The sequence below is a fragment of the Symphalangus syndactylus genome, chromosome 9 (genome assembly GCF_028878055.3).
Source record: "Symphalangus syndactylus isolate Jambi chromosome 9, NHGRI_mSymSyn1-v2.1_pri, whole genome shotgun sequence".
NCBI lineage: Eukaryota > Metazoa > Chordata > Mammalia > Primates > Hylobatidae > Symphalangus > Symphalangus syndactylus.
The window spans coordinates 109,639,517-109,663,602 of NC_072431.2; the positions used below are offsets into that span (position 1 = coordinate 109,639,517).

At 39.1% G+C, this 24,086-nt stretch overlaps 1 protein-coding gene across 5 annotated transcripts in view; it reads right to left on the minus strand.

Moving 5' to 3' along the window:
- Positions 1–24,086, minus strand: part of UNC13B (unc-13 homolog B) — a 247,584-nt gene that overhangs the window by 186,383 nt on the left and 37,115 nt on the right. For all 5 annotated transcript variants that reach the window (XM_055293824.2, XM_055293823.2, XM_055293821.2 and 2 more), the window contains exon 2: positions 178–207. In XM_055293824.2, the coding sequence (XP_055149799.1) occupies positions 178–207 (30 nt within the window). The remainder of the gene's footprint in view (positions 1–177; positions 208–24,086) is intronic.

Genomic DNA, 24,086 nt, shown 5'->3' on the forward strand with positions numbered 1-24,086 from the left:
TGGGTTAGCCAAGAGGTAAGAAAACTAATTTTTCATTAGATTAATGATTTCATGAATTAATTTAGTGAAGTAATGAGTTAAATTACTGAATTTGATCAATGAATTAATAATTTTTTTAATTGCTTTGAAATAACAGCAAATACAAGAGGAAAAGACATAATGGAAGGCTGGCCTTACCTGGTGAACCCTGGAATTTGGCCCTTTTAACTGCAAGAGAAAAAAGAGGATACCATGAAGAATGTTTCCAAGTTCATTTTACTTAAGCAACATTTATTAGGCACTATGCATCAATGTTAGAGTTAGGTTTAGATTGTTAAATCTAAACCTGGAGAAAAAAGGCTAAGACTTCTGATCAAAACTTGAAAGGCAAAGAGTCAGACGAGCCCTTACAAGTCAATCTAATCTCATATCCAGTGCAAAAATCTCTGTTCCAGGCTCCTGACAACAAGGTAGAGAGATCTAAGTTACTCCTGTGGCAGGCAGCCAGTTTCATGTGAGATATCTTCTGAAAGTTTAAGTTACAAATGTTCCTTATTTAAAACCCAGCATAGAAATCCCCTCTATTCTGTTCACACCAAAAGAAGAGCATAACAGGCCAGATCTAGATAATAACCTTTAAAACAAGAATGAGAAATAACTTCTTTCTGAAAATAAGCAGATATTAAGAGGAGCTCCTGTCAATGTAATCACAAAGCGCTGTTTCCAAAGGCAGTAGAGAACTACACAGGAAAGAATCCCACACTGGAGTGCACATGCCACACTCCTGGGAAAGGTCAAAGACCACACATGCAGGAAAACTACTAAATCTCAGAAAGCACCAAGTAGCTATCAAAGAAGATTAGAGCTACGTGCCACAGGAGAAAAAAAAAGATAAAGAAAACCCTAAAACACAAAACCTGGAAAGGATGCTTAAGAGTATACGTCTGCCATTCTCCTTATCCTGCATTACTACTGAAAGCTTCACCTTAACTAACATCCAAGTCCTGCTTAATAATTCTAAGAGATGGGTCATTCTGTACCTTTCACACGTCCTCTCCATTTTCAGACAGCATTTTACTAAAATCTATTCTTTTTATTGAAACAAAGTCTATCTCTCACTGGAGACTACCTTTTGTAGTCCCATTTCAGTTCAAATCCTCTTCCCAACTGGTGTTCTTTTTCATAAATGTGTAGAAAGTACATACACATCTCTCTGAATGGCCTGGCTAAAGCTACCTTAAAAAGATTAAGCTCTGCAATTACTAATTGGTCAATAAGCATAAATTTGCCATTATGCTAGTCAACGATATAGTGATAATGGTTCTGTGATGTGACACTCTATTGAGTGTCACTTGATTGCATGTGAAGGATGCAAAGTATTGTTCCTGGCTGTGTCTGTAAGGGTGTTGCCAAAGGAGATTAATGTTTCAGTCAATGGACTGGGAGAGACAGACCCACCCTCAACCTGGGTGGGTACCATTTAATCAGCTGCCAGCACAACTAGGATAAAAGCAGGCAGAGGAACGTGGAAGGGGAAGACAGACCCGAGTCTTCTGGCCTCCATCTTTCTCCCATGCTGGATGATTCCTGCCCTCGAACATCAGACTCCAAGTTCTTCAGCTTTTGGACTCTTGGTCTTACATCTGTGCTTTGCCAGGGGCTCTCGGGCCTTTGACCACAGACTGAAGGCTGCACTGTTGGCTTCCCTACTTTTGAGGTTTTGGGACTCGGACTGGCTTCCTGGCTCCGCAGTTTGCAGATGGCCTAGTGTGGGACTTCACCTTGTGATGATACGAGTCAATTCTCCTAATAAACTCTCATATATAGATATGTGTGTGTGTGCATATATGTGTATGTGCACGTGCACACACACACACACACACACACCCTATCAGTTCTGTCCCTTTAGAGAACTTTGACTAATACAGGTTCTTTCTGGGGGCAGGGGGAACCTTGCAATCTACCAAGGCAGTGGAATTTCAAGCTTGAGCATACTAGAATCACCTGAGGGCTGTTAAAGCACAGAATGCTGGGCCACATCACCTTGGTTTCTAGACTCAGTGGAGTGCAGCAGGGCCTGTGAAACTGTATTTCCAACAAGTTCCCATGTGATGTTACTGGCATTTACTGGCTAAAGAACAGGGATGCTGGTAAACATTCTACAGTATGCAGGACAGTTCTCCAGAGCAAAACCTAGCCTATCCTGCCACCAGTGCCACCCATCACTGCATGCCACCTGGAGGTCTAGGGACTAGCTTATCAGGCCTGCTGCCACCACTAAAAGCCACACATGCTGCTGAGTGGTGCAAGGACTGGCACACCACTGCTACCACCACTGTCAACTCCTCACACATCACCCGGAGGACCCAAGGACCCACCCACTTGGTCGGCCACTGGCACTGCCAGCACCCAAGCATACCACCTGGAGGCCCAAGGGAGCCCAAAGACTAGCATTCCTAGAATGCCACTGCTACTACTGATTTCAGAGGACCAGCCCATCTGGCATATCAGTCCCCAGCAAAGTCTTGTCACAGCCTCCACCAACAATTACAGCCTACACCACTGAGAAGCCAGGAAACTAGTCTGAGTAAAGGTGAAGAAATCATACGGAGGCTACACTACTGCACCCACCCAGAATCAAAGCCAAAACACCTTTCCCCAGCAACAATATGGATACATCTACAGAAAAAAAGTATTTCCCTAAAAAAGCCAATCCATAACATTAAAAGAAGGAATTGTTATAACACATACACAAATATCAATATAAAAAGAAAAGAAACATTCAGCCGGGCATGGTGGCTCACACCTGTAATCCCAGCACTCTGGGAGGCCGAGGTGGGTGGATCACTTAAGGAGTTAAGAGACCAGCTTGGCCAACATGGGAAACCCCATCTCTACTAAAAATACAAAAATTAGCTGGGTGTAGTGGCGCATGCCTGTCATCCTAGCTACTCGGGAGGCTGGGGTGGGAGACTCGCTTGAGCCTGGGAGGCAGAGGTTGAAGTGAGCTGAGATAGCACCACCACACTCCAGCCTGGGTGACAGAGTGAGACCCTGTCTCAAAACAACAACAACAACAACAAACAAGAACACAATAAACATGGGTTCTTCTTGTCTTTTTCCAGATCTTAGAGGAAAGGCTTTCAGCTTTTCCCCATTCAGTAGGATGTAAGCTATGGGTTTGTCACATATGGCCTTTACTGTGTTGAGGTATGTTCCTTTAATGTGTAATTTTTTGAGAGTTTTTTCTTTATGATGAAGGGATGTTGAATTTTATCAAACGCCTTTTCTATGTCTATTGAGATGATCTTACAGTTTTTATCCTTCATTCTGTTGATGTGATGTATCGCATTTATTGATTTGCATATGTGGAACCATCATTGCATCTCTGGGATAAATCCTACTTGATCATGGTATATTATCTTTTTGATATATTACTTGATTTGGTTTGCTAGTATTTTGTTGACGATTTTTGCATCTGTGTTTATCAGGAGTATTTGCCTGTAGTTTTATTTTTTTGTTCTGCCATTGTCTGGCTTAGTAGACAATGCCCCACTTTCACAACTCTCATTCAACTTAGTACTGGGAGTCCTAGCCAGAGCAATCAGGCAAGAGAAAGAAATCCAGGCAACCACACTGGAAAAGAGGGAGCCAAATTGTCCCTCTTTGCACATGACATGATCTTATATAGAGAAAAAAACCTAAAGACTCCACTGTTTGTTTTTAACTCTTAGATCTGATCAATAAATTCGGTAAAGTTGCATAATACAAAATCAACTACAAAAATCAGTAATAATAAACTAGCTGAAAAAGAAATAAAAAAAGTAATCACATTTACAATTGCTACAAAAAATATTCAATACCTGGGAATAAATTTAACCAAAGGTGAAAGATCTCTACAACAAAAATGACAAAACACTGATGAGAGAAATTGAAGAGAACACAAATGGGAAAACATACTATGCAAATAGGTTCTAAGAATATTGTTAAAATGACTGTATTATCCAAAGCAATCTACAGCTTAAATGCAATCCCTATCAAAATACCAATGCTATTCTTCAGAGAAATAGAAACAACAATCCTAAAATTCATATAAACCACAAAAGACCCTGGATAGTCAAAGCAATGCTGAGTAAAATGGACAAAGCTGGAGGTATCATGCTATCTGACTTCAAAATACACCATAAAGCTATAGTAACCAAAACAGGTTACTACTGGTATAAAAACTAAGACACAAGGCAGTGGAATAGAATAGAGAACCCAAAAATAAATCCATGTATTTACAGCCAATTGATTTTTCAACAAACGTACCCGAAAAACACAGAGGAAAGAATAATATTTTCAATAAATGGTGTTGGGAAAACGGAATATCCATATTACAGAAGAATGAAACTGAGCACCTATCACAAAAATCAACTCAAAATTAATTCGAGAGTTAAATATAAGACCCAAAACATTAAAACTACTAGAAGAAAACAGGGAAACACTTCAGGACATTAGTCTAGTCAAAGATTTTATGGCTAAGACTTCAAATGCATAGAAATAAATAAAAATAGACAAATGGGACCCTATAAAACTAAAAAGCCTTTGCACAGCAAAAGTAACAATCAATAAAGAGACAACCTACAGAATGGGAGACAATATTTGCAAACTATTCATCCAACAAGGGACTAATATCCAGAATATATAAGGAACTCAAATCAAGAGCAAAAAAAAAAAAACCCATTAAAAAGTGGACAAAGGATCTGAATAGACATTTCTCAAAAGAATGGCCAATATGTATATGAAAAAAATGCTCAAGAGTACTAATCATCAGGAAAATTAAAATCAAAACCACAGTGAGCTATCATCTCACCCAGTTAGAATGGCTATCACTAAAACCACAAAATATAACAGATGCTGGCCTGGATGGAGAGAAAAGAGAACTCACACACTGTGGAAAGGAATGTGAATTAGTACAGCCCTTATGGAAAACAGTATGGAGGTTTCCCAAAAAACTAAAAACAGAACTACCACATGATCCAGCAATCCCATTACTGGGTATTTATCCAAAGGAAAGGATGTCAGTATGTCAAAGGGATATTAGCATCCCCATGTTTACTGCAGCACTATTCATCATAGCCAAGATATAGAATCAACCTAAGTGTCAATCAACAAATGAATGAAGAAAATGTGGTATATACACACAATGGAATACTATTCAGCCATAAAAAGAATGAAACCCTGTCATCTGCAGCAACATGGATGGAACTGGATAGCATCATGTTCAGTGAAATAAGCTAGGTACAGAAAGACAAATTTTGCATGTTCTCACTCATGTGAGAGCTAAAATAAAGGAGATCTCCTGGAGGCAGAGAGTAGAATGATGGCTACCAGATGCTGGGAAGGGGGAGAAGGGCGGTGAAGAGAGGTTGGTTAATGTGTACATACAGTTATACTGAAGGAATACGTTGTAGTGTGTGATCACAGACTGGGGTGATTATAGTTACCAATAATTTGCATATTTCAAAATAGCTAGAAGAAAAGATTTGAAATGTTCCCAACACACAGAAGTGATAAATATTTTAGGTGATGGATATCCTAAATACCCTGGGTTGATCATTATACATTGTATGCATGTACAGAAATATCACACGTACCTCATAAATATGTACAGTTATTATGTATCCAAAAAATGGCCTTCCCATCTGGCCCCCAAAAGATGGTATAGAAGCATGAACCATCTTATCTTTCTCTGAGTATTTATATCTTGCTTGACTCCCATGTGCACATGTGCATGTAATAATAAAATGTGTATGTATTTTTTCCTGTTTAAAAAATGCTATCTACAACAGCATCCCCCCAAAATATTAAATTCTTGGAATAGATTTAACAAAAGAAATATAAGGCCTGTAAGTTAAAAAATATAAACACTGAGGAGAGAAATCAAAGAAGTAACTAAATGAAGAGATATACCATGGTCAATGTTTGGAAGACTCACTATTGTTAAAATGACAATTTCCCCCATATTAATCTACACATTCAAGACAAACCCAATCAAAATTCTAGCGGGCATTTTTTTTTAGATACTGACAAGCTGGTTTAAAATTTATATGAAAACAAAAAGGACCAGAAGAGCCAAAAAACATTTTGGGGGAAAAAGGGTGTTGGAGTAATTATACTACCTGATCTCAAGTTATATTATAAAGATACAGGAATCAAGACAGTGTGGTATTGGCATAAAAAGACATAACGATCAATGGAAAAAAATAGAAAGTTCAGAAACAGACCCACACACATATGGGTCAACTGATTTTCAACAAAATTGCCAAGGCAATTCATTTGAGGGAAAAGATAATCTTGTTAACAATGGTACTGAAAAATTTGATATTCATATGCAAGTGCATATACATATTTGCTTATTTTATCCTTACTGTACACAATATGCAAAACTTGAAATGAGTCAGGAATAGATCTAAATGTGAGAGACAAAACTATGAAATGTCTGGAAGAAAACAGGAGAAAATCTTAGTGACCCTGGGTTAGATTTCTTAAATTGTATGCAGAATGCATGAAGTTTAAAAGAAAAAAAAATGTACAAACTAGTGTTATGATTTGAATGTGCTATGATCTGAATACCCCATGACAATCAAACCAAAAATTGACAAATGGGATCACATCAAGTTAAATATCTTCAGCACAGCAAAGGAAACCATCAACAAAGTGAAGAGACAACCGACAGAATGGGAAAAAGTAATTTGCAAACTATTCTTCTGATAAGTGATTAATAACCAGAATATATAAGGAGCTCAAACAAGTCAACAGGAAAAAATCTAATAATCCAATTTAAAAACAGGCAAAAGACCTGAATAGATATTTCTCAAAACAAGATGGACAGGCTGGGCATGGTGGCTCACGCCTGTAATCCCAGCACTATGAGAGGCCGAGGAAGGTGGATTGCTTGAGCTCAGGAATTCCAGACCAGCCTGGACAACATGGTGAAAACTCGTCTCTACCAAAAATACACAAAATTGGCCGGGTATAGTGGCACGCACCTGTGGTCCCAGCTACTCAGGAAGCTGAAGTGGGAGGATCACTTGAGATCGGGAGGCAGAGGTTGCAGTGAGCTGAATTTGCTCCACCGCACTCCAGCCTGGGTGACAGAGTGAGATAACATCTCAAAATAAATAAATAAATAAATAAAAATTTAAAAGACAGACACACAAATGGCAAACAAGTACATGAAAAGGTGTTAAACATCAATGATCATCAGCGAAATGCAAATCAAAACTACAAATGAGGTATCATCTCACCCCAGTTAAAATGGCTTTTATCCAAAAGACAAGCAATAAGAAATGCTGGCAAAGATGTGGAGAAAGGGAACCCTTGTACACTGTTGGTAGGAATATAATTATTAGAGCCACTATAGAGAACAGTTTGGAGGTTTCTCAAAAGACTAAAAATAAAGCTACCATATGATCCTGCAATCCCAATGCTAGGTATATGCCCCAAAAAAGGAAATCAGTAAATCTGCACTCCCACATTTATTGAAGCACCATTTCACAATAGCCAAGATTTAGAAGCAACTTAAGTGTTCATCATAACAAAAATGTGCTACATATACACAATGGAGTACTATTCAGCCACAAAAAAGAATGACATCCTGTCACTTGCAACAACATGGATGGAACTGGAGGTCATTGTGTTATGTGAACTACACCAGGCACAGAAAGACAAACTTCACATGTTCTCGCTTATTTGTGGGAGCTAAAAATTAAAACAATTGAACTCATGGAAACAGTAGAACTACCGATAACAGAAGCTACTGAAAAGAGTAGTTGGGGGGGAAGTGGGGATGATTAATGGGTATAAAAATACAGTTAGAATAAATAAGATCTAGTATGTGATAGCACAACAGGGGGACTACAGTCAATAATAATTTATTGCACATTTTAAAATAACTAAAAGTATGTTAGATTGTTCGTTAAACAAATAAAGGATAAATGGTTGAGGTGATAGATACCCCATTTACCCTAAAGTGATTAAGCACTGTATGCCTTTATCAAAATATCTCAGGTACCCTATAAGTATATACATGTATTATATACCCCAAAATTAAAAATTAAAGAATACAAAATAAGGGAAGAACAAAAAAAGTATATATTCATATTTGCTTATACCTGCATAAACAAACTCTGCTAAAGACAAAACTAGTAATGATGAGTTATTCATACAAAAAGACAAAATTAAGCCCTTACCTCATGCTAACACAATTATGAATTATAAATGGATTAAATATCTAAATGTGACACTAAAGCTTTAAAACATTCAGAAAAAAATGAGAATGAATATCTGCATGATAGACAAATAGACATATACACACATTTTAGAATAATAATAACCCTAAAAGGAAGGAATGCACACCAACTTTGAGAGTGACTACAGCTTGGAGAGAGAGATTGAGACAGTAAAGAAAATTTCAACTTTATCCACTGTACACTATTTTTTTATCTTGATTAATGTAACAAATCATTAACATTTGTTAAATCAAGGTGGCAACTATATGGGTATGCAATATACTATTCTCTGTTCTTTTTTATAAGTTTGAAAATTTAAAGAAAACAATGTCTTTACTTTTTTTTTTTTTTTTTGGAGACAGGGTCTTGCTCTGTCACCCAGGCTGGAGTGCAGTGGTACAATCATGGCTCACTGCAGCCTTGACCTCCAGGGTTCAAGCAATCCTCCTGCCTTAGCCTCCCAAGTAGCTAAGACCACAGGTGTGTGCCACCACATCTGGCTAATTTACTACTTCTTAATATTCAAATACCCACTGTTGGAAAACAGTTTCTATCTATACCTCACTGTTTATACACTGGTTTTCTATAAATGTAGCAAAGTACTGAAACTGGTGTGCTATCTGCCAGCCATGAGTCAAGTGGCTTCTCCTAACGGTGAAAGCAGGGAACGACAAGGGCAAAGACTCTGCACTCAAAGGACCAAAGAAGGGACCCCCAGCTGGTACCACCAGCCACTCCACTGCCAATGAAGTTTCTCCCCAATGTTGAGTGTATGGAAATCTGACACTATCGGCCTAACACACACTAAATATATTTGTTCTATAGAATTTTTAAAATTTAACCATGAATAAAAATCTGAACTCTCCTCCAGATTTTGATTCTCACCCAGTTCCTTGACGCTGTGAAAAATAAACATGAACACTGGCCGGGCACAATGGCTCACACCTGTAATCCCAGCACTTTGGGAGGCCGAGGCAGGCAGATCACCTGAGGTTGGGAGTTCGAAGCCAGCCTGACCAACATGGAGAAACCCCATCTCTACTAAAAATAGAAAATTAGCCAGGCGTAGTGGCGCATGCCTGTAATCCCAGCTACTCAGGAGGCTGAGGCAGGAGAATCACTTGAACCCGGGAAGTGGAGGCTGCAGTGAGCCAAGATTGCACCATTGCACTCCAGCCTAGGCAAGAAGAGCAAAACTCCATCTCAAAAAAAAAAAAAAAGAAAAAGAAAAACACGAACATTAACTCTGCACATTTCTAAATTAACCACTTAACCAGACGCGGTGGCTCACGCCTATAATCCCAATACTTTCCAAGGTCAAGGTGGGAGAACTTCAGGCCAGGAGCCTGAGATGAACCTGGGAAACACAGTGAGGCTCTGTCTCTACAAAAAATTAATTAATTAATTAATTAAAAATAATAATAATAAATAAAAATGGAGCCTGGGAGGTAGAGGTTGCAGTGAGCCTTGATCATGCCACTGCACTCTAGTCTAGGTGACAGAGCCAGACCCTGTCTCAAAATTAATAAATGTATTGAGCTGTATGAATCAGATCAGCTTGGACACCCACAGGTCCTTTTTCATCAGTGACCTTCTAACAGATCTAGACTCACACCAAATAAGAGTCTTGAAGAGTAAAATTAATAATAATATAATAATAGTAGCTGCCCATCAACTACAATCTTATGTTGCTTCTTGCCATCCCATGAAGTATATTTTTCATTGATAAGTTTTCTAGTGTGTGGACATGTTATTGTTTTTGTTACTCTTTTCCCTTGGCTCTTAGGATTAGAAATCATCAGTTTCAGAGAAAACCTGGTGAGAGAAAGAGCCTATCTCACAATATATAATAGTAAAAATGTCAGATACTCATTGCCTAGACTCCCTTACAGATTATAATTTTTTCTTTCTTTCCATACCTAAAATCTTTTTTTTGAGGGTCTCGCTGTGTCATCCAGGTTGAAGTGCAGTGGTGCAAACACAGCTCACTGCAGCCTCCACCTCCAGGCTCAGGCTCCTAAGTAGCTAAGACTAGGTACCTGCCACCACGCCCAGCTAATTTTTTTATTTTTTATAGAGACAAGTTCTCATTATATTGCTCAGGCTGGTCTCAAACTTTCAAGCTCAAGTGGTCCTCCCTCCTCAGCCTCTGAAAGTGCTGGGATTATAGGTGTAAGCCACCGCATCCAGCCTTAATTATTTTCTGATCTTATTGCATAGGCTAGGACTGCCTGTAAACTATTGAATGTAAGAAATGATAGTAGGCGCCAGGCGCAGTGGCTCGCGCCTGTAATCCCAGCACTTTGGGAGGCCAAGGCGGGTGGATCATGAGGTCAGGAGATCAAGACCATCCTGGCTAACATGGTGAAACCCCGTCTCTACTAAAAATACAAAAAAATTAGCCGGACGTGGTGGCATGCGCCTGTAGTCCCAGCTACTCGGGAGGCTGAGGCAGGAGAATGGCATGAACCCAGGAGGCGGAGCTTGCAGTGAGCTGAGATCACACCACTGCACTCCAGCCTGGGTGACAGAGTGAGACTCTGTCTCAAAAAAAAAAAACAACAAGAAATGATAGTAGGCATCCTTGTATTGTTCCTGACTTTAAAGAAAATACTTTTAATAAATCAATTTTGAGTATGATGTTTGCTATAGGTTTCTTTAAAGCTTATTTTGAAATAATCAGAGGGAGGTGCAAAAATAGTAGAGAGGTCCTATGTACCCTTCACCTAGTTCCCAACAATAGTTAAATCTTACATAACTATAGTACATAACAAAAAGAAACAAAGCAAGTCCAGGGAACTCACTGCTATGTCATTCCATGGGTCGTGAAACCCCTAGCTGGTCTGTCGTCTTCTCTTTACCTTTCAAACTCTTCTTATGTTTGTTTTACATACGGTGTCCAGGCTTTTGAGCTATACTTAGCAGGAGCAATACAGAACAATCCATTCTGGTCCAGAAAAGAAAGGTCCCTTTTGAATTTACCATGAATTTTCATTATGAATGCTTACTGAATTTTATCAAACGCTTTTTCTGCATCTGTTGAGATGATTCAAGGATGTTTCCTCTTTAGTCTGTTAATGTTACAGATTTTAGATGATTAACAGCTACATTAACAGATTTTCAGATGATAAACCACTCTTTTATTCCTAAAATCAACTTAACTTGATAATGCTGTATTATTGGTTTATATGAAGCTAGATACATTTTAACAATGTCTTTAGGACTTTTGGTCCTTTATTTAGGCTTGAAAATGGCCTCAGTATTTCTTTACAAAAATGTTATTGTCTGGTGATAGTAATATTAAATTACTATAATCATAAAGTAAGTTAGGGAAAGTTCCCTCTATTACAATTAAAACTCAGGCTCAGAGACAGCAGGAATCCGAAGCCACTAACAGGCAAATGCTGGCTTTAGCACCTGCTCATCTGTTTTCTTATTGTTTCTGGCCTTCCAAGAATTCACCTATGTAGGAAAAAAATTGTTTATTTTGTCCCTGTCAATAGCATATTCAGGTATACTAGAATGAGAATAGTTTCCTCAGAAAACTAGTTTATCACATTACAGAAAATAAAAACCCTACCCTTTAAATTTATTACATCTGAATTTTAACAAAACCACATCTCTAAATTCTTCCCAGAAAAAAAACACAAACTTAGACTACTTTAACTACAATCTCTACTTTCTGCTTTACATCCTATTGTTGTCAGGAACTTTATTTCCATCTTGTTTGTAAAACTGTAACATATTAGACATAATTAAAATTATAGTAGTTTTATAAAGTATATTTATTTTTGGTTGGTTTTTGAGACAGTCTCACTCTGTCACCCAGGCTGGAGTACAGTGGTGAGATCATGGCTGACTGCCGCCTTGACCTCCTGGGCTCAAATAATCCTCCCACCTCAGACTCCCCAGTAGCTGGGATTACAGGCGTGTGCCACCACACCTAGCTAATTTTTTAAATTTTTTGTAGAAACAGGGTCTATGTTGCCCAGGCTGGTCTCAAACTATTGATCTCAAGTGATCCTCCCACCCCAGCCTTCCAAAGTGTTGGGATGATAGGCATGAGCCACCACTAAAGTATATTTATTTACATTCACTCATGTTTAACAATTGTTTTACTCAATAGTCTTTCTTGTATCTCAATCGTTCCTTCTCATTTTAATTTCCTCTTCCAGAAGCAACTGTGAGAGACTGTTCAATTTTTCACTTATTCAACAAATACTTACTAAATGCCTACTGTGTGCCAAGGATTGTTCAAGTTAGTAGAGATATAGCAGTGGAGAAACAAAAATCCCCTTTATCATTGAGCTTACATTCTCACATTTTTGTCTGAAATGTCTATTTTACTTTCAATTTTGAATAATTTAGCTAGTAAAAAAATTCTAGAGAGATAGTAATTTCTCTCAGGATCTCTATTGTTACTATTATAGTCTTAAATCAATCTGTCATTCCTTTGTGGATAATCTGTCTTTTCTTCCAATTAACTTTATGAAGTCCAGCCATTTCTCATTAAATATTGCCTCTCCTCTCTTTTCCTTTTTCCCCCCTAGAGAACTTCTATTAACTATGTTGGACTTTCTCATTTTATCTGCAATGTCACTCAGCCTCTCTCTTTCTCCCTCTGTCACATAATGGGTAATTTCTTTCTAGTATACATTCAAAAATTCAATAATATTCTTCACTTGTTTAACATTTCCCTCGAGTTTTTAACTTTAATGTAATTTTTTCTATTAGTATTTTTTCTTTTTGGTTCTTTTTCAAATATACCTAGTTTCTTTTGTTTTGTTCTTGTTGTTGTTGTTGATTATTTGTTTGTTTTTGAGACAGAATCTTGTTCTGTTGCCTAGGCTGGAATACAGTGGTGCGATCTCCACTCACTGCAACCTCTGCCTCCAGGGTTCAAGTGATTCTCCTGCCTCAGCCTCCTCAGTAGCTGGGATTATAGGCATGCACCACCACGCCCAGCTATTTTTGTATTTTTAGTAGAAAAGGGGTTTTATTGTGTTAGTCAGGATGGTCATGAACTCCTGACCTCAGGTGATCCACCCATCTCCACCTCCCAAAGTGCTGGGATTATATGCGTGAGCCACCATGCCTAGCCTGGTCTTTTTTCTAAATATAGTATCCCCTACTTTTTCAATTCCTTTTTAAATGTCTATAATCATTTCATACTCATTTTGATTTATATGCAGTCTGCTATCACCAGTTAATGAAGGTCTGATTATGTTCTACGTCTTGTATCATGAGACTCTGGTTGGTTATTTTTTTGTAGGTTTTATAATTTTGCATTATGAACTCATGTAAAGTGTAGCTCTATCCACAGATATTTGTGTAACCTGATGTGAGAGTGTGGCCCAAAGTTGTTTTCTAGCTTTGAACTGTCTTTTTGGGGTAGCTTATTGGCTTAGGGATTGCTGAACCATGTAAATTAAACAAATTTGAATCTCAGACTTTCATGAGCACAAGGCTATGGTTATGAATACTCAAGTCAAACATTTTTTTCCTCCATCCACCCAGAACTCAGACTAAGATGAATAAACTTGCTTTTCATCTTCCTGTGAATATTTTCTAGGCCAGGCTTTAACTGAGCATATAACCCTTTGAGAATCCTAGCTTTATGGAAGCAAGGATCTTATTTCCAGCTACCTGACTCATCACCTTGTCTCTTGTCACCAGGAAGCCATTATAACCTATGTCTTTATGGTAGGAATGCCTCTGCTGCCTTATGTATTAGGTCAGGCTGCCTTAATAAGACACCATAGATTGAATGGCTTAAACAACAATGATTGATTTCTCACAGTTCTGGAGGCTGTAAAGTCCGAGATCAAGATGCCAGCTGATTTTGTTCCTCAGTAAGGGCTCATTCTTCCTGGCTTGCAGATGGCTACGCTCTCACTGTGTCCTGATACCAGATGCAGGGGAGACAGGGAAAGGAGTACAAACTGCCTGGTGCTGTTCTTACAAGGATACTAACCCCATCATGAAGGTCCTACCCTCATGACCTCATCTAAACCAAATGACCTCCAAAAGGCCTCATCTACAAATACCATCACTTTGGGAGCTGGGGCTTCAACATAGGGATTTGGTGGAGGGCATCACAATTCAGTCCACCTTATGAAGAGAAGTGAATTTATACATACCACTTAGGGCACTGCCCTGGAACACAGTTAGCACTCAATATACTGTGTGTTATTTCCATTTAACTTAACCTATATAGCCACCAGAAAAGGTGGGTACTACTGTTTCCCTATTTTGCAGGTGAGAAACCTGGAATTCAAAGAGGCCTTGCCCAAGGTCCCACAGCTCAAGGTTTGGAACTCAAATCTAGGTGTGTGGAATGGCATAAATTAGCTGAGCTATTTATTAGGGGGTGGGAGGCTATTCCACTAGGAGTAACACGTCATTAACAACTGCTCCTCCACCATCTCCCATGTTCTTAAAGCAGTAGTTCTACTTTCTACTCTGGTTTTTAAATTCTTTTCCATTTCAGCCCAAGGGAGAGCCGCCTTACTTTTTTGGGAGCTAAATTATATCCTTAATGGGATATTTGTTATATTTGGTCAGTATTTCTAAGCTTTTGCAGTACAAGCGTTTGAGGTCATGTAGTTTATAACATTCTGCCTTTCATGCTTTCATATCTCATGTGGCTTTATTCTTAAATATTTTATTTTTTTGAGACAGAGTCTCACTCTATCACCCAGGATGGAGCGCAGTGGCGCAATCTCAGCTCACTGCAATCTCCACCTCCTGGGTTGAAGCAATTCTTGTGCCTCCGCCTCCTGAGTGGCTGGGACTACAGGCACACGCCACCATGCTTGGCTAATTTTTGTATTTTTAGTGGAGACAGGTTTTCGCCATGTTGGCCAGGCTGGTCTCCAACTCCTAGCCTCAAGCAATCCACTAACCTCGGCCTCCCAAAGTCGTGAGATTACAGGCGTGAGCCAGTGCGCCCGGCCTATTCTTAGATATTTTATACCTCTGTGCTACTGTGGATGGGATATTTTTTCTCTTACTTTTTGTGACAACTTATTACTAATACATAGAAAAGTTATTCTTATAGATTGCTCTGACTACCTTAGGGTCTAACTTCATGCAAAAGTGAAGCAGTCTTCCAAGTAAGCTCAGGTTTCTTAGTACATGTTAGCTCAGATATTTTTATCCAAAGTATGTAGATAAGTTTGCAACTCAGAATAGCTACACTCAAAGCTCTTAATTTATTTCCATTATAGAAAGTACATTACCTGGTGGGTGCAGTGGCTGATGCCTGTAATCCTCACACTTTAAGAGGCCGAGGCAGAAGGATCACTTGAGCCCAGGAGTTCAAGGCCAGCCTGGGCAACATAGTGCAGCCTCAACCTCCCAGGCTCAAGCCATCCTCCTGCCTCAGCCTCCGGAGTAGCTAGGACTACAGACATGCACTACCACACCCAGCCAAAATTTAATAAAATAAACTTTTTATTACAATCTTTAATAATACTGCTCTACAATGAGTTTTATGATAAGCTGTAATGATGAGGGACAGAGAAACAGACATTCTCATACACTGTAGGTAAACATGTAATTTGGTCTAGGGAGGGCAATTTGGCAGAATCTATCAAAGTCTTAAAAAGCACAGACCCGTGCTCTCCCAGTACTACTACTCAAATTGCTATACTTGCACATTTACAAAAATAAAGATATTCATTGTAATCTATTTGGCAATAGTAAAATGTTAGAATCAGCCTAAATGTTTAATAGAAGATGAGTAGATAAGTTAAAATACACCTATATAATGAAATACTATGCAATAAAAATAAGGCAGATTTACGGGTACCCACATGGAATAATTTCCAAAATACATGAATATAAAAACACAAATCATCTAGACTTAAGAACTGACACATACACACGATAAAAAGTACGCATAGGATGCTACCATTTACATTTTCAAAAGTGAAGACAGGCACACATATGCTTATAAGATAAAAAATCTAGAAGAACACACAAAGAACCTTGTTTTAGTACATGCCTCTCTCCAAGGACAACTGAGAGGAAGACATGAGAAGATTTACTTTTCACCGTATATCCTTTATTCTTACTTAAAATTATCATGTGAATATATTATGTGTCTAAAACATAAATAGGATGCTGACTTAAAATATTTCAGCTTAAAATGACTTTTATATTTGCCACACAAAACCGCCAAAAACAATTTTAAAACTTCTCCCAAGCACAGTATTGCACTCCTATAGTCCCAGCTACTCGGAAGGCTGAGGCAGGAGGATTCATTGAGCCCAGAAGTTAGTACAGCCTAAGCAACATAGAGAGACCCCATCTCTTTAAAACAAACAAAAAAACAAAACACTTCTATGGGGCATTGCAAGATTTCCGCAACAATGACCACTAACAAGAGTCCATCAAAGATAAGTTTATAGGCCAGATGCAGTGGCTCACACCTGTAATCCCAGCACTTTGGGAGGACAGTGTGGGCAGATCACTTGAGGTCAGGAGTTCGAGACCAGCCTGGCCAACGTGGTGAAACCCCATCTCTACTAAAAATACAAAAATTAGCTGGGCATGGTGGCACATGCCTGTAGTCCCAGCTACTCAGGAGGCTGAGGCATAAGACTCACTTGAACCCAGGAGGCGGAGGCTGCAGTGAGCTAAGATCGTGCCACTGCACTCCAGCCTGGGTGACTAAGTGAGACTCTGTCTCAAAAAAAAAAAAAAATAAGTTTATTAAACAGGGAATGGTTTACAATAATTTCAAATGTCAGCCCCGCAAGTAGGAATAAGTCAAACAGTGTAGCAGTGCCAGTAAATAAAACTTTCTGTGATGATGAAGGAATTCTGTGTCTGCACTGTCAATTGTAGTACCTATCAGCTTTATGTGGCTAATGAGTATGTGAAATGTGGCTAGTGTAACTGAGAAAATGAATTTTTAAATTCATTTAATTTTAACAAATTTACATTTAAATACCCACATGTAGCTAGTGAAAACTATACTGGACAGGAAGCTATATACAAATTAAGTGGAAGAAATGGTAAGCAGGTGTACATGGATAGAAATCAATCGCTCAAAATATGGAATAAGGTCAATTTTAAACATTTATTAGGAATTATTTGTTCTTGAAATGCATAAGGTAACCTAAATGCTTTCTAGAAGAAAAAAAATTTTTTTTTTTAGTAACTGGGTATTACTTTGTTGTCCAGGCTGGTCTTGAACTCCTGGGCTCAAGCAATCCACCCACCTTGGCCTCCCAAAGTGGTGAGATTACAGGCATGAGCCAACATGACTGGCTGAGAAAACTGTTCTTATTGCCAGGTGCTTAAAAGAAGGGTAATGCACCTAACAAAAGTATTAGTCCACTAAAAATAAGGTTTTCTTACTGTTCTCTCAAATGTCAGTCTGGGAATAATTAAATAAGTAACAAAATTTGTCATGTAAAATGGAAATATAATGAAGAATGATGTAGGGAAAAAAAGGGGGTAGAAAAGGGAATGAAAAACAGCAGCAATGTATAGAACTATATCATTGCCAAGTTTTCTCAAGATTCCTCATTTGGCTGAGCATGTGGCCCATGCCTAAAATCCCAGCACTTTCGGAGGCCGAGGCGGGTGGATCACTTGAGGTCAGGAGTTTGAGACCAGCTGGGCCAACATAGTGAAACCCCATCTCTAGTAAAAATGCAAAAATTAGCCAGGTGGGTGGTGCACACCTGTAACTCCAGCTGCTTATGAGGCCGAGGCAGGAGAATTGCTTGAATCTGGGAGGTGGAGGTTGCAGTGAGCCAAAGTCATGCCACTGCACTTCAGCCTGGGCGACAGAGCAAGACTCTATTTTAAAAATAATAATAATAACTAAAGTGGAAGGGAGACTGGGCTCGGTAGCTCATGTCTGTAATCCCAGCACTTTGGGAGACTGAGGCAGGCAGATCACTTGAGGTCAGGAGATCAAGACCAGCCTGGCCAACATGGTAAAACCCCGTCTCTACTAAAAATACAAAAATTAGCCAGTGCAGTGGTATATGCCTGTAATCCCAGCTACACAGGAGGCTGAGGCAGGAGAATAGCTTGAACCTGTGAGGCGGAGACTGCAGTGAGCCGAGATTGTACCACTGTACTCCAGCCTGGGTGACACAGCAAGACCCTGTCTCAAATAAGCAAACAAACAAACAAACAAAGTAGAAAGGAAAACGTAATGTGAGGGAGACATATTGTTAAGTGAGAAAGTTATAGATAATTTTCATCATTTTGTAAAATAGGACACTTTTATTAATTGCAAGGTGGATAAACAGTGAGAAACAGATTTTGTAAGAGAATTCCAAGTAGTAAAGTCAGTAAGGATCATAAATTGGAAAGTCAACGAAAAGCAACAAAAATATTCCTTGAAACTACCAGAGTGATATGGTTTCGATTTGTGTCCCCACTCAAATCTCATGTCGAATTGCAATCCCCAATGTTGGAGGTGGGGCCTGGTGGAAGGTGACTGGATTATGGGGGTGGAGTTCTCATGAAAGCTTTAGCCTTTAGCACCATCCTCTTGGTGCTGTTCTGGTGATGGCAAATGAATGAGGAGTTATGAAATCTGGTTGTTTTAAAAGTGTGTAGCACCTCCCCACTCTTGCTCTTGCTCCTGCCATGTAAGATGTGTCTGCCTCCCTTTCGCCTTCCACCACGATTGTAAGTTTCTGGGGCTTCCCCAGAAGCAGAAGTGCCACCATGCTTCCTGTACAGCCTGCAGAACTGTGAGCCAATTAAATCTCTTTTCTTTATAAATTACCCAGTCTCAGGTATTTCTTTATAGCAGTACGAGAACAGACTAATACAGAGTAATAGTCTAAAGAGTATGAAAGGGCAGATCTATTTCAGATTGTGCCCCCTCCCTAACTGCATTTTATTATATGAATTCCAAGGAGTCACTGAATGTTTCAAGAAGGGTATTATTTCATCTCAAAATTAGATGGGTGCCTTATTAAAATTGAAAGCAATTGGTCTAGAGTTCTGCTTTGAACAGGGTCTACAGAATAAGGATCAAACAGCAGGGATGGCAAGTAGACTTGCAGGGGTATCGTTCCAGAAAGGGGAGTTTACAAGTTGGCAAAGTAACACCCTCTTTTATCCACAGACTTAAAAATGACAGTTATCTACTGGCTGATAGAGATATCCAAGATGTATTTTAAGTAAAAATACACAATATATTTTGTAAAAGCAAACCAAAAACCTCACATCACATACAAAAATTAACTTAAAAATGTATCAAAGATCTGACTATAATAGCTGAAAGTATACAAACTCTTGCAATGGTTTCTTAGCTATAATGCCCAAAGCACAAGCAACCAAAGAAAAAATATGTAGATAAATTAGGCTTCATCCTTTTGCACTTTAAAGGATACTATTAAGAAAGCAAAAAGCACAGAATGGGAGACAATGTTTGCAAGTAATATATCTAATAAGAGTTTTGTATCTAGCATATACATAAAGAACGCATACAATTCAATAAAAAGACAAATAATCCAATTATTAAACGGGCAAAGGATCTGAATAAATATTTCCCCAAAGAAGATATACAAACGGCCAATGAGGCCAGGCATAGTGGCTTACACCTGTAATCCCAGCACTTTGGGTGGCCTAGGTGGGAGGATCACTTGGGCCCACGAGTTCGTGACTAGCCTGGGTAACACAGGGAGATCTTCATCTCTACAAAATAAATAAATAAATAAATAAATAAATAAAATTAATTTCTTCTCTGCAAAGTTCATAGAAAAAAATATATATTTTTTTAAATTAGCCAAGCATGGTGGTGCACACCTGTAGTCCCAGCTACTCAGGAGACTGGAGTGGGAGTACTGCTTGAGCCCAGAAGTTCAAGGTTGCAGTGAGCTATGATCCCACCACTGCATTCCAGCCTGAGTTACAGAATAAGACTCCATATCAAAAAATAAACAAAAATAAACAAATGGTCAATAAATACATGAAAATATGCTTAACAACCACTAGTCATTAGGGAAATGTAAATCAAAACCACAATAAGATATCATTTCACACCCATTAGGATGGCTTAAAAGACAGATAATAGTAACTTTGAGCTTGAATGTGGAAAAGGTGGAACCGTCATATACTGCTGGTGGGAATCCACAATGATACAGCCACTTTGAAAAATAGTCCACACAGAAACATGCCACACAGGAACATGTACACAAATGTATCTAGCAGCATTATATATAATATCCAAACAGCAGAAACAACCCAAATGTCCATGAACTAATTAATGGGTAAACAAACTGTGGTAATATCCATACACTAGAGTTTTTTTTTTTTTTTTTTGAGACGGAGTCTCGCTCTGTCACCAGGCTGGAGTGCAGTGGCGCGATCTCAGCTCACTGCAAACTCCGCCTCTTGGGTTCAAGTGATTTCCCTGCTTCAGCCTCCCGAGTAGCTAGGACTACAGGTGTGCGCCACCACACCCAGCTAATTATCGTACTTTTAGTAGAGACGGGGTTTCGCCATGTTGGCCAGGATGGTCTTGATCTCTTGACCTTGTGATCCACCTGCCTCGGTCTCCCAAAGTGCTGAGATTACAGGTGTGAGCCACTGTGCCGAAGCCGGCCTACACTATGGTATTATTCAGCCATTAAAAAGAATAACATACTGATACAAACCACCATATGGATGAACCCTAAAACATCATGCTAAGTTAAAAAAGCCAGTCACAAGGACCATAAATTATATGATACCTTTTAGATGATATAACCAGAACTGCAAAATCCATAGAGAGAGAAGACAGATTAGTGGTTACCAGGGGATAGAGGGAGAGGGAGTGATTATTTAATGTGTATGGGTATTTTTCTTGGGATGATGAAAAAATTTTGGAAGTAGAGAGACAGACTAATTTCATGACACTGTGAACATACTAAAAGCCACTGAATTGCACACTTTCAAATAGTTAATTTTATGTTACGTGAATATCACCTCAATTTTTTATTTTTTTTAGTTTTTATTTTTGAGACAGGGTCTCCCTCTGTTGCTCACTCCAGCCTGGACAACAGAGGGAGTGGCACAATCTCAGTTCACTGCAACCTCTGCCTCCCAGGCTTAGTGATCCTCCTATCTCCCAGCCTCCAAGTAGCTGGGACTAGAGGCATGTGCCACTATGCCCAGCTAATTTTTGCATTTTTTTTAGAGATGGGGTTTCACCATGTTGCCCAACCTGGTCTCAAACTCCTGGGCTCAAGCAATCCATCCACCTCAGCCTCCCAAAGTACTGAGATTACAAGCATGAGCCACTGTGCCCAGCCTCACCTCAAGTTTTTAAAAATTCACACAAAATTTTATACACAAATGTTCATACCAGCATTACTCATTATAGTCCAAAAGCAGAAACAACCCAAATGTCCATCAACTGATGAATGAATAAAACAAATTATAGTATACCCATATAATGGAATATTATTCAGGCATAAAAAGGAACAATGTACTGATACACGCTACAACTTGGATGAACCTAAAAAAATTATGCTAAGTGAAAGAAAACAGCTACAAAAGACTACATATTGTATTATTCCATTCACATAAAATGTCCAGAATGGGTAATTCTACAAAGACAGAAAGTAGATTCGTGGTTTCCTATTTGGAGGAACCTCCCTAGTGGGAGGTTGGAGAAAATGAAAATGATTGCTAATGGGTAAGAGGTTTCTTTTTTACAGTGATAATAATATTCTAAAATTTATTGTGGTGACAGTTACACAACTCTGTGAATACATTAAAAACCACTGGATTTATACTTTAAAGGGATGAATTGCATGATATACAAACTACAACTCAATAAAGCTATTTTTTAAAGTAAACCGAAAGAGCATGTATATATGTGTGTGTTTGTGTGTGTGTATTAGTCTGTTCTTGTATTGCCATAAATACCTGAAACTTAGTGATTTATTAAAAAAAAGAGGTTTAATTGGCTCACAGTTCCACAGGCTATACAGGAAGCACGGCTGGGGAAGCCTCAGGAAGCTTACACTCAAGGTAGAAGGTGAAGGGAGATATAGTACTTTACATGGCCAGAACAGGAGGAAGAGAGTGAGGTGTGAGGTGCTATACACTTTTAAATAACCAGATCTCATGAGAACTATAACAAGAATAGCACCAAGGGATGGTGCTAACCCATTCATGAGAACTCTACCCCATTATTTATGACCTCCCATTAGGCACCACCTCCAACATTGGGGATTACAATTCAACATGAGATTTGTGGGAGGCACAGAGGCAAACCATATCATTCTGCCCCTGGCCTCTCCAAATCTCATGTCCTTCTCACATTACAAAATATAATCATGCCTTCCCAACAGTCCCCCAAAGTCTTAACACATTCCAGCATTAACTCAAAGGTCTAAAATCCAAAGTGACATCTGAGACAAGGCAAGCCCCTTCCAGCTATGAGACTGTAAAATCAAACATGTTAGTTACTTTGAAGATATAACGGGGGTACAGGCATTGGGTAAATAATCCACATTGAAAGGAGAAATTGGGCAAAAGAAAGGGGTGATAGGCCCCATGAAAGTCCCAAACCCAGTAGGCAGTCATTAAATCATAAAGCTCCAAAACAATCTCCTTTGACTCATCAACCCAAATGTCCATCAATGACAGATTGGATTAAGAAAATGTGGCACATATACACCATGGAATACTATGCAGCCATAAAAAAGGATGAGTTCATGTCCTTTTTAGGGACGTGGATGAAGCTGGAAAACACCATTCTGAGCAAACTATCCCGAGGACAGAAAATCAAACACCGCATGTTCTCACTCATAGGTGGGAATGGACACAGGGTGGGGAACATCACACACCAGGGCCTATCGTGGGGTGGGGGGAGCGGGGAGGGATAGCATTAGGAGATACACCTAATGTAAATGACCAGTTAACGGGCGCAGCACACCAACATGGCACATGTATATATATGTAACAAACCTGCACATTGTGCACATGTACCCTAGAACTTAAAGTATAATAATAATAATAATAAAAACAAAGTCCCTAGATCCCTAGGGCAGAGACATAATGCCTCCAACCTCTTTGCTAACACATAACAAAACTGACTTTGCTCCAGTTCCCAATAAGTTCCTCATCTCCATCTGAGAACTCCTCAGCCTGGCCTTCACTGTCCATATCACTATCAACATTTTGGTCACAACAATTTAACAAGTCTGTAAGACGGCCCAATTTTTCCCTCATCCTCCTGTCTTCTTCTGAGCCCTCCACACTCATCCAACCTCTGCCCATTACCCAGTTCCGAAGTCACTTTCACATTTTCAGGTATCTTTATAGCAATGCTTCACTCCTTGATACCAATTTTCTGTATTAGTCTGTTCTCGTACTGCTATAAAGAAATACCTGAGACTACATACTGTATAAAGAAAAGACATTTAATTAGCCCACAATTCTGTAGGCTGTACAGGAAGCATGACAGCATCTGCTTCAGGAAACTTATGATCATGGCAGAAGGCCAAGGAGAAGCAGGCACATATTACATGGCCAGAGCAAGAGGAACAGAGAGAGGGAGAAGATACCACACACCTTGAAAAAATCACATCTCAAGAGAACTTACTCACTCACAGGAGAAAAGCACCAAGCGGATGGTGCTAACCTATTCATGAGAACTCCGCTCCCATAATCCATCACCTACCACCAGGCTCCACTTCCAAAACTGGGGATTACAATTCGACGTAAGATTTGGTAGAGACATAGATCTGAATCATATCCATATGCTTGAACATATGTTATGAATAGGAAGATAAGTATGGAAAGATACACACCAAGTGGGGTGTTAACATTATTACCTTAATTGATAAGATTGAA